This window comes from Myxocyprinus asiaticus, chromosome 16 (genome assembly GCF_019703515.2).
Source record: "Myxocyprinus asiaticus isolate MX2 ecotype Aquarium Trade chromosome 16, UBuf_Myxa_2, whole genome shotgun sequence".
NCBI lineage: Eukaryota > Metazoa > Chordata > Actinopteri > Cypriniformes > Catostomidae > Myxocyprinus > Myxocyprinus asiaticus.
The window spans coordinates 25,013,487-25,030,101 of NC_059359.1; the positions used below are offsets into that span (position 1 = coordinate 25,013,487).

At 39.0% G+C, this 16,615-nt stretch overlaps 1 protein-coding gene across 2 annotated transcripts; it reads right to left on the reverse strand.

Annotated features, from left to right (window-relative positions):
* Positions 1-189: 189 nt before the first annotated feature.
* On the reverse strand, positions 190-16,281 carry si:dkey-56f14.7 (engulfment and cell motility protein 1). 2 transcript variants are annotated; one of them, XM_051720313.1, is made up of 7 exons: positions 16,045-16,281; positions 10,661-10,788; positions 8,657-8,769; positions 7,003-7,110; positions 6,510-6,592; positions 2,118-2,195; positions 190-1,892 (listed from the first exon to the last, which is right to left on the reverse strand). In XM_051720313.1, exons 2-7 carry the CDS (start codon positions 10,717-10,719, stop codon positions 1,680-1,682), a joined length of 654 nt encoding a protein of 217 aa, XP_051576273.1. In that variant the 5' UTR covers positions 10,720-10,788; positions 16,045-16,281; the 3' UTR covers positions 190-1,679. The 2 variants fall into 2 exon arrangements, with proteins under 2 accessions (XP_051576273.1, XP_051576275.1); XM_051720315.1 differs by lacking the exon at positions 16,045-16,281 and adding an exon at positions 13,057-14,027.
* Between the last annotated feature and the right edge of the window lie 334 nt (positions 16,282-16,615).

The window sequence follows — 16,615 nt, forward strand, 5'->3', positions numbered from 1 at the left end:
AGGATTATCCCAGCATTAATGGGAAGTTTGATATAACTAACCTGTCAAACAGGAAGAACTCACAGGTCTGTCAAAATAGAAGTCCTGCTTAAATGAAAGCTCTTCAACTGGATGTGTGAAATTGAAGACAGAAAAATATAATTGCTGTATAAAAATGTAATGTTAAAGTAGCAGTAACACTCATAACAATTCTATAATATTAAATGGTTGTTTTATTATAATATTATGTAAGCAATATCACAAATGCAAGTGTTTATCAGCATGTTGTGAGTCAGCCATAGCAGTCTTATACCATGGGTAATCAGATTTTTTTTTTCATTAATACTGTGAAGCTAGCTCTGTTGTGCAGCGTTAAAATTATTATTATTATTATTATTTTTTTCTCCCAATTTGGAATGCCCAATTCCCAATGTGCTTTTAAGTCCTTGTGGTCGCGTAGTGATTCGCCTCAGTCTGGGTGGCAGAGGACAAATCCCAGTTGCCTCTGTGTCTGAGACGTCAACCCATGCATCTTATCAGGTGGCTTGTTGAGCACATTGCAACGGAGACATAGCGTGTGTGGAGGCTTCACACCATCCACCGCGGCATCCACGCTCAACTCACCACACGCCCAACTGAGAATGAACCACATTATAGCGACCACGAGGAGTTTACCCCATGTGACTCTACCCTCCCTAGCAACCGGGCCAATTTGGTTGCTTAGGAGACCTGGCTGGAGTCACTTGGCACGCCCTGGGATTTGAACTAGTGAGCTAGCGAACTCCAGGGGTGGTAGCCAGTGTATTTTACCACTGAGCTACCCAGGCCCCCTGTGCAGCATTTTAATTTACCAAAAATAAAATTGCAATTATTATGTATCAATTTGATTAAAACCCATTTGATCATAACATTTAGGAAAAACATTTAACATTGAATCCAGAAAAATTCAAACGGAAAACGCATAATTTGTATCTGTGAGACTTTATGCAGTTAATTTCTGTCATTCAAGTCATTTTCTGTTTAATTTCATAAAAAATCTGAGGCTTTTTATTTGTTAATTTTAGTATTGATTTAGTATCGATACCGAGGTACCAGGGCTGGTATCGTACCGAAGCCAACATTTTGGTGTTGGAGCAACCCTACCACACACACATACCCCTTTCCACCATGCTGCTCAGAACCTCTTACCAGGGAATCTTGAGAAGCAATCTCATTATGGCCAGCTTTTCCAAAGAATTTAGAACCAAACAATGATCTAACCAACAACATTAATCCATAACCAGCCCACAAATGCACACGGCACATTTTAAATTTTCTGAGTCATATGGCTTTGTTGCTGTGGAATGTATCCATCCATCCATGAATGACTAACACATGTAATTTTGTAACATTCCTGTGACTGATTATATTGATTTTGTTATGTGTTATATTGATTGTTTCTTATGTGTGTTTGTTGCTGAAAACAGATTCCAAATCTAAATGTGATAAAACAAATCAGTCCATAACATTTTATGTAGATTTGTACTTCTACACCTTTTTTACAAGAGACTTTTTAAGGAAATAGAAAACTTAAGCATCACGTCATAGTCACAATCTAGAGGAAAGTTTTAAGATCTGAAAATTGTGCTGTCCGTACAAGAGGAAACTGAACACCCTTTACACAGCTGATTATCAGCACGATTAAGGACTTTATTCCAGTCTCAAGTCTGTTGTTGGGTAAAGTCGTAAACAAAGTTGTAAGTGCTGGGCTCTTTGGGGATAGGAGGAGGGACCTCAGGAATTTTAATGTTTTCCAGGTCCAAGAGGCGAAGTTTTATCTCCATGGTAACCAGGGTGGCCATATCTGATTTTGTGAGCTCACTTGTCATCTCTTTTCCCAAAAGGGCATTCAAGCCATCAGTCCAAATGCAGAACTAAATAAATAAATAAAATCAAAGGGAATTAGAATGATAAATTAATTTGGAATTCAGGTAGGAACAGTATATACAAAAGAGAAAACTGATATTACAGTATTTCAAAAAAAAATATTCTTAATGGCTCTGATAAGACCTTTTCACATGATGTTGGTATCTTTCTATGAGACCAGAATAAATTTAATATGAATTAACCTGTCTTGTATATGCTGTGAAACTACTCACCACCTGTTTGTCTGGAGCAATGAAATTGAGATATTCATCAGAGTTATGGAGAATGGAAAAAGCCAGCTCCAGCAGCTCCTGTAAAAGAAAAAGAGTAATCTACAAGTCCAGAGGGTAAGTCATGTAGAGACCTCTCTTCCATTTCCATCATTCCCATTTGCACTTTGCTACAGGTTCCGATGCACACCAGATGGCTTCTGTCTCCCAAAGTCATTTGACTGGAGTGCTGAGTTTTTTTTTACAAGGTCAAATTAGAACTTTAAAAGTTGATAATGATTTCGGATTTCAAATACTGAAACATTGCATTTCTGATTTGACACTGATTTCAAATATTGGGGTTTGAGGGATTTCAAAATTTGATTTGAGTTACTTTACCAATTTGTCTTATCGCTCATGTAATAATTGGAATCTAGTTGTTCACTATAACTATCTTTTAGAAATTAACTTTTTTTATTAAGGGGTAGTATGTGCCCCCTCAGTGGCTTTTTTTTTTTCTGACCATTTAAACAACACAGCATGCTTATGTCAAATACTCCAAATATTCTCAATATCTCATTCTGAACAATAATGGCTGTTACCTATAAAATCAGCATAAAAATACAAAAGTATCTGTTAATAAATTAACAAGATTTCATGACATAGTAAATGCTCTGCTAGAATACATATTACATAATTTACATATGCCCCATGTTAAATTGTACAGCTTTGCTGTCTGGTATCACAGTCAATTGTGAAGTAATCTCTGACTGGAGTTTGGAGTTGTGAGCATTTTCTTCATGTTCAGTGTTTTTTTTTTTATTTATTTTTTTACAAATGATAATAGCTATACATTCAACAACACTCGCCTCTGAGACAGCTAATACTTAACTAAACCCATAATAGGCCAAGAAGAAATGAGAAATATATTAAATGTTAAATAACAGGAGTTGTTTACCCCACATTTTAAATATATGGGGCATTTTTGTAACTTTCATGAAAATTTTGTCCTGAGCCTTTGTCTAATTTCTGACCCTGATTTTAGGCCTCTGATTTTATAAATTAGTCAAGCATGAGTCACATTGACTCTTAATGCCCTGTAGATGGCATAGCTGTCAACTGTACACAGTCATACACAGTTTTTTCTTAAATCATAAGTTGTAGAGCAATAGTGAAACTCTATTTTGCAGCATGCATTTACTCCGATGACACTGCTGTGCTTTATGCACACATTATGTTTTAAAGGTCAGAACAGTAATGCAACTTGACCTTAAAACACATGCCCTACTTACTTTTAGACCAGAGATACATCTGTTTGTTCTAATCTATAATATCAATGAGCATCTAAAATAAATATAGAGGACTAATCACTACATCAACCACTAGATGGTGCCATTTGGAGTTTTTTATTTGGACGTTTGATCGTAATTGCTCCACGTGCGCCTAGTTAAATGCTTTGTTTTAGTCTTTAATTGCTTATGTTCCCGTTTAAGTTTGACCGTTGTACTTTTTCATTGTTCTGCCGTGATTTTTTTTTTTTTTCTTAATTTTTTTAATTATTATTTTTTACCTTAGGTTATCTTCCTGAAGCTGTTGCTTGGTTCTTCAGTATTCTTCAAGTAAAGACAAATTGCCTTGACGCTGAACCAGCGACAGGGTCATGGGCGCCTAAGGCTCATTGTTGCGTGTGAGGAGCGAAGGCTAGCCTGTCTGGTCCGATCCCATTGAAGAGCTACTGTAGCACAAATTGCTGAAAAACTTAATGCTGGCCATGATAGAAAGGTGTCAGAACACACAGTGCATCGCAGCTTGCTGCGTATGGGGCTGCGTAGCTGCAGACCAGTCAGAGTGCCCATGCTGACCCCTGTCCACCACCAAAAATGCCTACAATGGGCACGTGAGCATCAGAACTGGACCATGGAGCAATGGAAGAAGGTGGCCTGGTCTGATGAATCATGTTTTCTTTTAGAGCATGTGGATGGCCAGGTGCGTGTGCTTGGTTAACCTGGGGAAGAGATGGCAGCAGGATGCACTATGGGAAGAAGGCAGTGTGATGCTCTGGGCAATGTTCTGCTGGGAAACTCTGGGTCCTGGCATTCATGTGGATGTTACTTTGACACGCACCACCTATCTAAAGATTGTTGCAGACCACGCTCACCCCTTCATGGCAACGATATTCACTGAAGGCAGTGGCCTCATTCAGCAGGATAATGCGCCCTGCCACACTGCAAAAATTGTTCAGGAATGGTTTGAGGAACATCACAAAGAGTTCAAGGTGTTGACTTGGCCTCAATTCCCCAGATCTCAATCCGACTGAGCATCATTCGGATGTGCTGGACCAACAAGTCCGATCCATGGAGGCCCCACCTTGCAACTTACAGGACTTAAAGGATCTGCTGCTAAAGTCTTGGTGCCAGATACCACAGGACACCTTCAGAGGTCTTGTGAAGTCCATGTGTCGACAGATCAGAGGTGTTTTGGTGGCACGAGGGGGACCTACATGATATTAGGCAGGTGATTTTAATGTTGTGGCTGATCGGTGTATATTAATATAGAAGTATGATATAAGTATTATATTAATATATAAGTATTATTTACTTTTAATATTTGTAGTATTTTAAAGATTCAAGTATTACAAAATAATAGCAGTCTTGTGGAGCACTTGCTTCTGTTTCACACATGACAATAAAAGACGGAGCACAAGCTGGTCCTGAATAAATTATTTAATAATTTACAATAATGACAATTGTGCATGTGCACAATTTTTTTTTTTACTCTGTGCTTGTGCATTGTGGGAATTAAATGTATCCAACTGGCTCAAGTGTTTTGACTACGTTCACCAAAATTCGTTCAGATCCATTTCCTGATTCAGTGACCATTTCTGGTGGTGATGCCAGAAGGTGGTGACAAATGAGTGTCTTGTGTGAAATTAGTTAGTCACTGAATCAATGATCAAAAGAAAATTTTAATCCTTTTAAATTTGTATGTCTACAGACCTACAAAGAGACTTTAGTAGAGGTTTTAAGCATTACAAGAACAAAGAAAATCTATTATTTCCCTACAGTTTGTGAGCTGCTGTGCATGACCTTTATCAAAAGACAACAATAATAGTCTTATAGTAATTGAGTTTCAATAAAGTCCGTACGTGTTCATGTATAAAAAAGCATGTCTACATATCTAGTCACTTCAGTAAAATGCCTAAGTGTTTTAAGAACACAGCAGATCTATCTTTTTTCCTACAGTTTGTCGACTGCACACCAACATAGAGGTAAAAACAGGAGCTGATATTAAAAATAGCTTTACATATTTGACACAGATCTAGTAATCTGCTTAAATTGGCAAAAACAAACAACCAAACTATTGCCTCACAAACACAATGTAAAAAGCACTGTTATAAACTCCACTTACAATGTGTGCTTAAAAGGATTGTCCTTTGTTATTTGTTCTGCAATGCATTTTACGTAATGCAGCCAATCAAGAACGATATGCCGATAAATAACTCTCATTTGTGTGTTCCTCATCTCTAGATTATTAAAGAGCACCTATCATGGTTTTTCAAATATTACCTTTCATGTAGTGTGTTATGTAGCTGTTTGTGAATGTAAAAAAGTCTGCAAAGTTTCAAAAATCAAAGTGCACGACAAATGGAGTTATTGACTCCCAAAAGAAAGAACCGATTCTGAACACCCGAAACGAGTCATTAGTAATTCCAGACTTACTTCCTGTACTAACCTACGTAATTTGGTAACAAAAAACCCGCCTCTGGTCTTCATTGGCTGCTCGCGAACAGCTTTGACCTGCCCTCAAACACTTCACTAAGCAGTAGACCAATCACAACAGACTGGGACATCAGACCAATCAGAGCAGAGTAGGTTCTATGAAAGGAGGAGTTTATAATGAATCCTTTAGAACGGATCATTAAACGAGTCGTTTTTGACACTGGGGAAAAAAAAAAGGTAATGCTGCAATTTAAATTGAGCAAGTTGGATGCATGTAAATCTATTGTATGAGACCTTTAAAACAAAATTAGGCACGTTTAAAAACCACAATAGGTGCTCTTTAATTTAGATCAACATCAATGCCGATACAAACATGGATAAATGAGCATTGATGAAAGCAACTTTGTAGAAATGAACGGAGTTGCATTGATTAGACTGTCTGACTGACATTCTATGACGTAAAGGTTGTTTCATGAAACTCATCTGTGATTGGCTGAAAGGTTGCTCAATCAGCCCAAAGTAACAAAATGCAAAGAATATTGTATACAAAATCCACCATTTGGACTTGGTATGGGTTTAGCTTGGAAAAGTGCAAGGGACAAAAATCACCTTTTTAAAGAGTGCGTGGGACGTGTCCCCAACGTCCCCCGCGGCTGCTACGCCCTTGCCTCATTACAAGCTTTTATCTAATTCTTACCTTGTTCTGCTTAAGTGCTCCTTTTTCCCTCATGTGTGGGCAATCTTTACCTGTGACCACTGCTTTGATATCTGCTACTGTCACTGAATGAAGAGAATTTGACAGATTTTTATTTTTTTGTTGACATTCAGAATAGAGAGATACATATTTTGCTTAACTTACATTTACAAATGAACCTATTTAGAACTAGTCGGCCTGAAGTTTGTGGGTCAATAAGGTGTGCATCAATAAACTACAAAAAAGATAGATTGTATAAATGAAAATAAAGCACTTTTGTAAGTCGATAAGAGAATCAGCTAAATGCCTGAATTGTAAATGTAAAAATGTAAAAGTTCATGTGAGTTTTGCCCCCAACTATATGGTGGCCATGATATATTACTTACACTATCACAAACTATAAGCCATTATAGGTCAAAACGACAGACATTTAATTTTTAACCAATTTGTTTTTATTTTGTCATTAAATAATCAAAATGTGTTGTTGACAACTCACCTTTCTCCTGGAGAGAGTCATGTGATATTTGTCCTTGAGAGATCTCCTCTATATCTCCATAGTGTAACACTTTGTGGTTTGGTGATAGACGACAATACAAGAACTTGTCTGGGGAGAGAAAGGGAGAGCACTGAGTAGTTGTGTATATAGCTAATGACAGAGCTCTGATGTTCTTTGTTGTTCCAATCAGATATTAGCCTACAACATTTCTGCTAGTAGGAACGACAACACTATAAACGAATATCAGATTTCAATTACAGTTGCGGTGACCTAAGAAAATCACTTTTGATTAAAAGCATCATTAAGACTCAAGTGCTCATGATCAGCTGGGTTCCCTCATACTATTTTGATGTAGATGTGGTTTGAAATAAAGAGGACAAAATAATGTACATACATGATTTTCTGAGTGATACAATTCACTATTTGCATGATATAGGATGTTGTGTGCTTCAAAAAAAGAAAATGATCTTCATAATGGTGATAATCTTAACTTGTATTGTAGCTTAATGCAATATTAAACTCATCCAGCATTAGGATAAGGTGCTATGGGGAACTTAAGCCTGTGAAGCCCTATATTTGAGTATATTAATACAAATGTATTTATAGACTGTACATCAAGCCATAGTAAGGGGTTTCCAATACAGTGCCTGCCTTTAGCTTTTGTATATCCGATATGATTGTAAATAAAGTCATTGTTAGTAGTTTACATTGAAACTGTATATCACTGTAAAAGGTCTCTTAATGGAAAGGAGGCGGTGGGAACCGGATGAAAACTCAACAAACTTTAATTACAACAAAGACACTTCCAACTGAAACACCACATAAAACACTGACAACTCTGAAAAGACAACTCTGCGTGCGTCTCTCTCTCTCTTTTCCGAACTCGCGTCTCCGGCTCCCCTTTATCCCTCTCACGCTGATTGGCCAACTCGGAGCCATGCGAGCACCCTCACAATCCGGCCACACCCCCCTCCTCGTTGTCACAAGCAGGACAAAACAACACTCCTCGGCTCCAAGGCACGCTGCCCACCTGGTCCTCAGCCACTGCACTGCCCCCTAGCAGACGGCCGTGGGCTTCTCTGCCTCCTGGTGGCCTGTCGCGGGCTCCTCCGCCCCCTGGCAGACGGCAGCGGTCTCTCCCGCCCCCTGGCTGACAGCAGCGTCGAGTACTCCCAGGCCAGCGTGCTCTTCCTTCTTCCCGGGTTTCGGCACTAATGTAAAAGGTCTCTTCTTAATGGAAAGGATGCAGCGGGAACCGGATGAACACTCAACGAACTTTAATTACAACACAGACACTTCCAACTGAAACACAACATAAAACACTGACGCTCACACACAGCTCTGCGTGTGTCTGTCTCTCTCTCTCTCTCTCTCCCGAACTGGCGTCTACGGCTCCCCTTTATCCCTTTCCCACTGATTGGCCAACTCAGTGCCAGGCGCACACCCTCACGGCCTGGCCACGCCCTCCTCCTCGTCACAATCACATTCTTTATTTGTGTGTTGACTGTAAGGGTTTTAATTCTGGTTTTCCTCTGAATCGCACAGTGAAACATGCAGTCAAATGCTTTTGTGTAAGTGGAATATATTGCAGTTTTGGATGTCCGACCACCTGTACCGGTAGTTGTGGGAGCATGATTGTGGGTGAGTAACTGACCTTGTCTGCGACGAGCGCTGATCTTCCTAAAGCAGGTCCCCTCACACAGGCAATTCAACCTCTGCTGCTTAATCAGCTCACTCACCTCTGGCTGGAGCTTCTCTCGTAGTTCCCTAAAGACACACACACACAAAGAGAGAGAGAGAGAGAGAAATACACAATTAGGGGGATATTGGTGCTAGTTGTCACTTCTCAGGGTTATGTTTCTCAGGGTATAGGTTCATTTTTCGAACCTTTTGTTGGCACATACCATAAAGTCTTAGCTACAAAAAACAATTGAACATTTCCACTGTTGTTGCTCAGGAAAAAAAGATGAACCTTTCAGTTAAAATCTACCTTCATTATATAGTAAACACTTACCTGAGTGTATGCTAGTGTGGTTTTATTGTTCACTTGTTTAACCAACAACTATAGCAAACATATGATACTGGGATTTTAGTTTGGAGGATTATATTTACTATAATTTAAGATATAAGATATAATTTAACCAACATTGCTTGAGAAAACACACATTTGTATACAGTGGCAAGAAAAAGTATGTGAACCCTTTGAAATTAGCTGGTTTTCTGCATTAATTGGTCATAAAACGTGATCTCATCTTCATCAAAGTCACAGATATAGACAAACACAACAAGCTAATAACACAATTATAATCTTTCATGTCTTTATTGAACACATCCCATTAAAAATTCACAGAGCTGTGGAAAAAGTAAGTGAACCCTTGGATTTAATAACTGGTCGATCCTCCACTGACAGCAGTAACGATAACCTGCACAACGTTCAGAAGGAATTTTAGACCATTCTTCCTTACAGAACTGCTTCAGCTCAGCTATTTTATTATGTCTGGTGTGAACGGCTCTCTTGAGGTCATTCCACAGCATCTCTACTGGATTAAGGTCTGGGCTCAGACTGGGCCACTCCAAAAGGTGGATTTTATTTTTTGAAATCATTCTGTAGTGGATTTACTTGGATGTTTAGGGTCATTGTCCTGTGGCGTCACCCAACTTCTACTGAGCTTCAGCTGATGCACAGCCTCCCTAACATTGTCCTGTAGGATATCTTGATAAACATGGGAATTAATTTTTCCCTCAAGGATGGCAAGCAGTCCAGGCCCTGAAGCAGCAAAGCAGCCCCAAATCATGATGCTCCATCCACCATAATTCACTGTTGGGATGATATTTTCATGTTGGTATGGCAAACTTATGGCACGCAGCAATGTTTTTGTTGGAAAGCAACAGCTTCCTTCCTGCCTGTTTAATGCATTTTGCGGTGTGCCCCTTGAGTCATCTTGACTGAACGGCCTCTTCTAGGGAGAGTAGCCACTGTGCTAAATCGTCTCCATTAATAGACAATTTGTCTAATTGTGGACGGATGAATATATAAGCTCTTCTAGATAACTTTGTAACTCTTTCCTGCTTTATACAAAGCAATAATTCTTGATCATAAGTCTACTGAGATATCTTTTTTTCGAGGTCTGGTCCATGTCAGCATATGCTTCTTTTGAATAGCAAACTTAAATTTTTTGAGTGCTTTTTATAAGTCGCTCTTATAAAGTAGCTCTAACCCACACCTCCAATCTCATTTCATTAATTGGGTGCCAGGTTTGCCAACTCCTGCCTCCTAAATAGTTTTTGTTGACGTCATTAGCCTAGGGATTTACATACTTTTTCCAACCTACACTTTGAATGATGTTCATACTGAATACAAGTTATTAGTGTTATTATTTGAAACCGTTTGTGTTTGTTCATTATTGTAACTTAAATGAAGATCAAACCAGATTTTGAGACAAATGTATATATAATACAAATGCAAGTATTCACATACCTTTTCTTGCCACTGTACATTTACTTTTGACTCAGCTTTACAGTGAGTAATGTCTTCGTGACAACTTTGAAAATTTATAATCTCTGAGAGAAATTGATGGGACACTTATAACCAGCAATGATTTGGTTCATTTATGAAGTCTTGAAAGTGTTTTTTTATCCTTTAAGAGTATGTGCTTACAGCATTGGGCGTGACTTTGGGTCATCCTGGCTCATCATCTCTGATTTCTGTGTTGGCATGCGAGGCCTGTCAATATCCACTGTGTTAAACCTCAAAGTGATTCTTTGGATGGTGTACCTTTTCCCCTCCTGCAAAGAATAGATATCAGTCCACTCATTAAAACAAAAACTACTATGCTTCCTTATGCTTTTTGTTGGTGATGTGATTTTCCATGGCTTGATGGCTTGAAGACTTTGAAGCAACAGCCGTCATTCTAGTTTGGTGATCGAGTGATTTCTGTCATATTTTGTGATTGCTGTTGGAAATACTGCAAATTTTAATAGTCTATGACTCTTCTCTTATGTGAGACTTAATGAGTCTTTCTGTATTTCTGACCTCGGGCTTAGACCTGGCTTATTGTCTTGCGTAGCCAGACCTTTGACAAAAGGGCGAGTCTGTATTAAAGCTTATTTTGGCCAAGAACCGCCCACTAAGACTGAAAGTCGTCTGAATGATATGTGAGGGATTTGCCTACCTTACCTACCTTGGTCTCTTTGAACAATTATACCGAAAACCCTTTGACAAATAGCAGAAAACGTACAGAGACTTTTGCAGAAAATGTGCAGAGAATTGAAGTACAGTACACATAGTGCAGCAAACTATTTCACAGACTTTTTCTGTGCAGCCTCACTTGTGGATGTTGACCAAATCTTATATGAGATCAAGAAAGTTATTTTCAGTTTCATGTGCATCAGACAGATAGTGAATGGACTTGCAGGCATGATGTATGAGTGTGAGACTAGCTATGGGGTAACAGAGGGCACTGCCAGGCCTGGGACAGTGTTGTGAGCTGGCAGGGGGAACGGAGCAGTTCTGTGGGATTAAGGCACTTTCAATTTAATCTCCAGCATTGCAGTGACACAGTCAGAGCCTGAGGAGGAACATGCTGACACAGTGTATGAAGAGAGTAGGCCAGCTAATGTCTGTATAAAGGACACATTTGTTATTGTATTTTCATGGTTGACATGTTTTTGTCATATTGCAATAAGTTATTCAGTATATAAGATGATATATATTTTTTTAAATATCTTGCTAAATTTTGCCACATGAGAGGGCAAAGAGTGTGTACTTCAAAAAGCATTTGGATGGCACTCTGGAAATACTTTTTGTGATGCAAAATTTGTGCTTAACCTAAAATGTTAATTCGGCTATTCCACTTTTTGGACTGTGAACTTTGATTTGGGTGACAGGAGGAAAATGTCCTTTTGAGTTTTTTTTTTTGTTTTTTGTTTTTCTGGGATCAAACTGTGTTTATACCCAGTGACTAATACTGTGTGAAACACAAATTGCTTGGATACCTAAATTTATGTTGTTGTCCTGGTCTTAATCTAGTCAGTATTGTCAATTTAAAAGGTTTATTTCAAAAGTAATTTTACATTTACAAGTCACTGTAGTTAATAGTGATTAATCACAGATTTTGAAAGTGCTGAAATTTGACACTTTTCCAGTCAAAATGCAAAACAAGAAAACAAAACAATATGTAACAATATGATGCTTTTATTAACATTTTCAAAACAAAGCCTTCCACCATATAAAAATAGAAATGCACTAAAACAGCACCAATTCAAGTAACATTAAACGTTTCCCCAAGTCTAATTGAGAGTTTGACTAATTGAAAGAACTAGTCTCTACATAGGTTGCATATTCATTGCAATGGGCATTAAATCTCTTAAACTCTTATCCTCCAAAATATTAATCTACTTGTAGACTGTGGCTGTCCACTTTGCTACAGCAATAGTAAAGCCATGTTCGTGATTTGCGTCAGGGCGTCAATGCCAGTGTCAAGTGGCGCTTTGAACTCCGCATGAAAAGTGCTTGCAGACTGTAGCGTGGAGGAGGGCGTGTTTATGTGTTTATGTTTAAGTTTATTTTTAAACTATTATTTATGTTGTCAAGCCGGTTCTCGCATCCTACTTTCCCTCTAACCCCTTTACACTGGTGCCAAAACCTGGGAAGGAGGAGGCGAGAATAATATTTAATTAAATAAAAAGACACACAAACACATACAGTGCAGCTGCCCATAATTCTGCCATCTTTGGTCGCCTTTATCCCTCACTCGCCTCATCAGGCTAATTGGGGTCCGGGCGTCCGTCATTCCGCCCGGCCCCGTCCTCCTCCATGCTACACTCCCCCCTGCATTGCCTCAGGCCAGGGAGCTCCTGGCATGACGTACATCCCCCCCTGGGGGCGTGCCTTGCACCCCGCCTGCCGGCGGGTCATCCCCGCCTTCTTCGACCTGGGAGGAGACAGTAGGGGAAAAACCAACAACACAAACAAAAACAAAAAACAGGCGAGGGAAAGGCCAACACGGAGCGACAGCACGAGAGAGAGAGGAGAGAGAGAAAAAGCTCACTCACTGGCTCTCTGATGCGCCGTCACGTGGTCCCTGATCACTCCTCCACTCTCTCAGGCGGACGACAGCCGCTCCTCCCCGGGCAGACCGGAGTCAAACCTCCGACCCCCAGCGGACAGAACGCCCCTCCGCTTTTCTGGCGGCACATGGGGACACTCCTCCGCCCCTGGCAGCGACTCCATCGCTCCAGGCGGTCAGGGAGTCCTGTCCCTCCTCGCCTCGCAGCCTTCCCCCGGCAGATGGCAGCGGCGCTCCCCTGGGTGGACGGCAGTGTCGAGGACTCTACGACGGGCATCCCTCCTCCCTCCCAGGTTTCGGCACCAATGTAAAGGGGGTACAAGGGAAAGGAGGAGGCAAGAACCGGCTTAACAATATAAATAATATTTAATTAAATAAAAAGACACACAAACACATACAGGGCAGCTGCCCATAATTCTCTCTCTCTCGAGCTGCCGTTCGCCTTTATCCCTCGCTCGCCTCATCGGGTTGATTGGGGTCCGGGCGTCCATCATTCCACCTGGCCCCGCCCTCCTCCGCGCTACACAGACAAAAATGTCTCATTCTACTTTTTGGTGATAATTAAGACTTGACGTGCTTCTGTGGTTATTAAAATGCACCTTACATAGGCTGTAAAATACTTGATTACTATCTCAAGTTCTATTTGGGCTTGTTTTGTACATCAAATAGTGTTAAGAGGTCCTTTCTCCATCATTTTGTCACTGGCATGAAGCGCTGTTGTGTACATTTTGAAGTGTGCATCAATGTAATGACTCCGAGCATACACATAGCAAAGGCTCCGAGCATACACATAGCAAAGGAAGGTGCCCTTCCAACCAGTGCTGGTTTATGCTGTATTAATGGTAAATGTATTAATCGCAATTAAGAAAAATTAACGCATGATAAATTAATTGCATGCATTAACACGTTAATTCTGACAGCTGTAATTCTAAGGTGTTATATATATTTGCTAATGTATAATATTTTTTAGAAATGTATGTTCATTTTTTGTAATAAGACAGTGCTGTATTTGCAATATGTAACTCTACAAATTACATTCGTCAACATATCAGACATAGTGACTATATCAAGGTTTGTTTTGCTGTAGAGGTAATTCAGAAAATGAACAAGTAACAAAGACATGTCAGTCAATCAATAATTTTAATAACATATATAATATAACGTATAATAACTATTTACCTACAATACCCTTAAGATATGATGTTGGAACTTCAGCAAGGTCAGCTTTACTCAGCATTGCTGAAAATATTAACTTAGTGTTTTACATATTGAATCTAAATTATTGCACAACAGTTATTATAGTGATTACAATTACAAGATCATAAAAAAAATATAAAATAAAATAAAAATAAATAATAATAATAATAAAAAAAACATGAATTATATCATTGACATGTGTAGCCATATATTAACATTGTATAAAATTAATCATTCTAATTTACATTTTCAACACTGTCTTTCAGTTGAGTGGAATTTCAATTGCTCAGCCTGTCCAGACAAACTACGATAATTTATCTATATCATATATTAGTATGGTGACCAGACATCCCCGTTTTCCAGGGACAGTCCCGGTTTTTGGTGGTCTGTACCCGACTGGAGCTGTCCCCATTTTCCCGAGCGTTCAAAACAGCCTGCATAGTGAATATATTACATGGCAAGAAACTTAGCCCGAGCAGCAAACCCTATAGTGTGCTGTTTATTTTGACCAACAGAGGGGGCTGCTCGCTATAGCAACTTCAATTCATTCCTCTTCCTTCACTGATTACTTGGTCGGGCCAGTTTTGCCATTAAGAACTGAACCAGGAAATTGAAGAGAATTATTATCATTGTTATATACTTCAAGGTAAGGCACATACTAGCTATTTATGTTATAAAGTTATATTGTTATGTATTTTATAACAGGTTCTGAATTCGGTGCAGGATTGTATTGAAAGTTTGGCCTTCATAATGCTGGAATTCCCGCACAGACCGCACAAACTATAACATGCTGGTTAAAAGTAGTCAAATTATTTCACGCAAATGAACAAATAAAATCAATAATTGTATCTTTAATCAGTGTGTGTTGTGTATATCAGCGCTATCGGCCCAACATCCCCTCTCCCTCCCTCCTGCACAAGTAATATCACACACTGACTAAAGAATCAAGGGACTGAAAAGGAGCATCATAATGCAAGGGGGTCATTAAAAAAAAGGTCCATATGAGGTATGCAAACAGTTAGGGAAAATAGTATAATAATAATAATAATTATTAGACCACTAAAATGATCAACTTTACATCTGTGTTTGAATTTAATTGATACAAAGGGTACAGTATTCAATAGAGCATGATTCACCACACTGTAAAAATTATTTCCATAATTTGTTAACTTTATATTTTTTGCCAGATCAACTTAGATTCACTTGTGTGTTCAGATAACATAAGAATTTGTGTTTTTGAATAAACTAATGGCACAATGGCAATGCACTGGTATAATGTAAAAAATAATAATAATAATAATAATTTACTATACCTTTTTATTTAAATTATTTTATTATCAAATTGTATTTTAAATGAGTTAAGGTTTAACTCAAAATGTTAAGGCAACCAGGTTACTTACTACTTTTAAGTTAAACCAAAATGATTTTCAACACATTACCGCATTCACCATGGTCAAAATACATAAAATCCGATTTGTCCGCCTTTTTAATAAGTAACATGAAATTTCAATGACCTATTAACCACTTAACTTGTGAAGCATTACAAAGTCATGAATTGATGTTTCAAAATTAAATACTTCAAAATAAAAATTCCTTTAAATCAACAAATTACAATTTACCTTCCAGCAAACTCCATTCTAATGTACAAGCTCAGCACGCTTACACAATGTTTACAATAACTAAACATCATACGATCATTCAGGACTTCCACTTTTCTTGTGTTTCTTGGGTTACTATGCGAGTAAAATCAGCTAAAGTAAAGGCTTGCTGTACTTACATGTCTAAGCCATGTCCGCTGTGTCAGTGCTGAAATGGCATGTGTGTTGAAGAGGAAGAGGAGTTAACCATAAACACACAGTTAGCTGCTCACAGTGACAATGGGTTGAGGGCATATGCAGACAACAGCAGATGATCCTGCAGCAAGAATAGTTCTCTCAAAAACTGTGTGAAAGGGGGGAAAGAAAGTAGTAGAACCCAATATAGTGTTCCCCATTAAAAGAAAGTCTCAGTTCTGAATCATAAGAACCCTGCTTTGCTTATGTTTATGCCAGTAAACGGCAATGATTGGACAAATGCCCTTGTGGTGCCAGCCAATGAACAACTGGCTATAGTCACATGGGTAGATCACAGAGGGAGAGCAAAAGCAGGTTGGATGGAGGGATGGGGGATGGGGGCAGGAGAGGACTGAAAGATAATGGCTTAAGAGACCATCTGTCTATTTAAATTGAAGTGGAGTTGTGCTTCTGTTTTATTGGGATCACAGTGAGATTTGAGAGAGGCCCTGATGAGAGCAGGGCTCTACAATGTTTGTGAAAGGAAAAGGTGTGTCGAAGTGTGAAAACATCAGG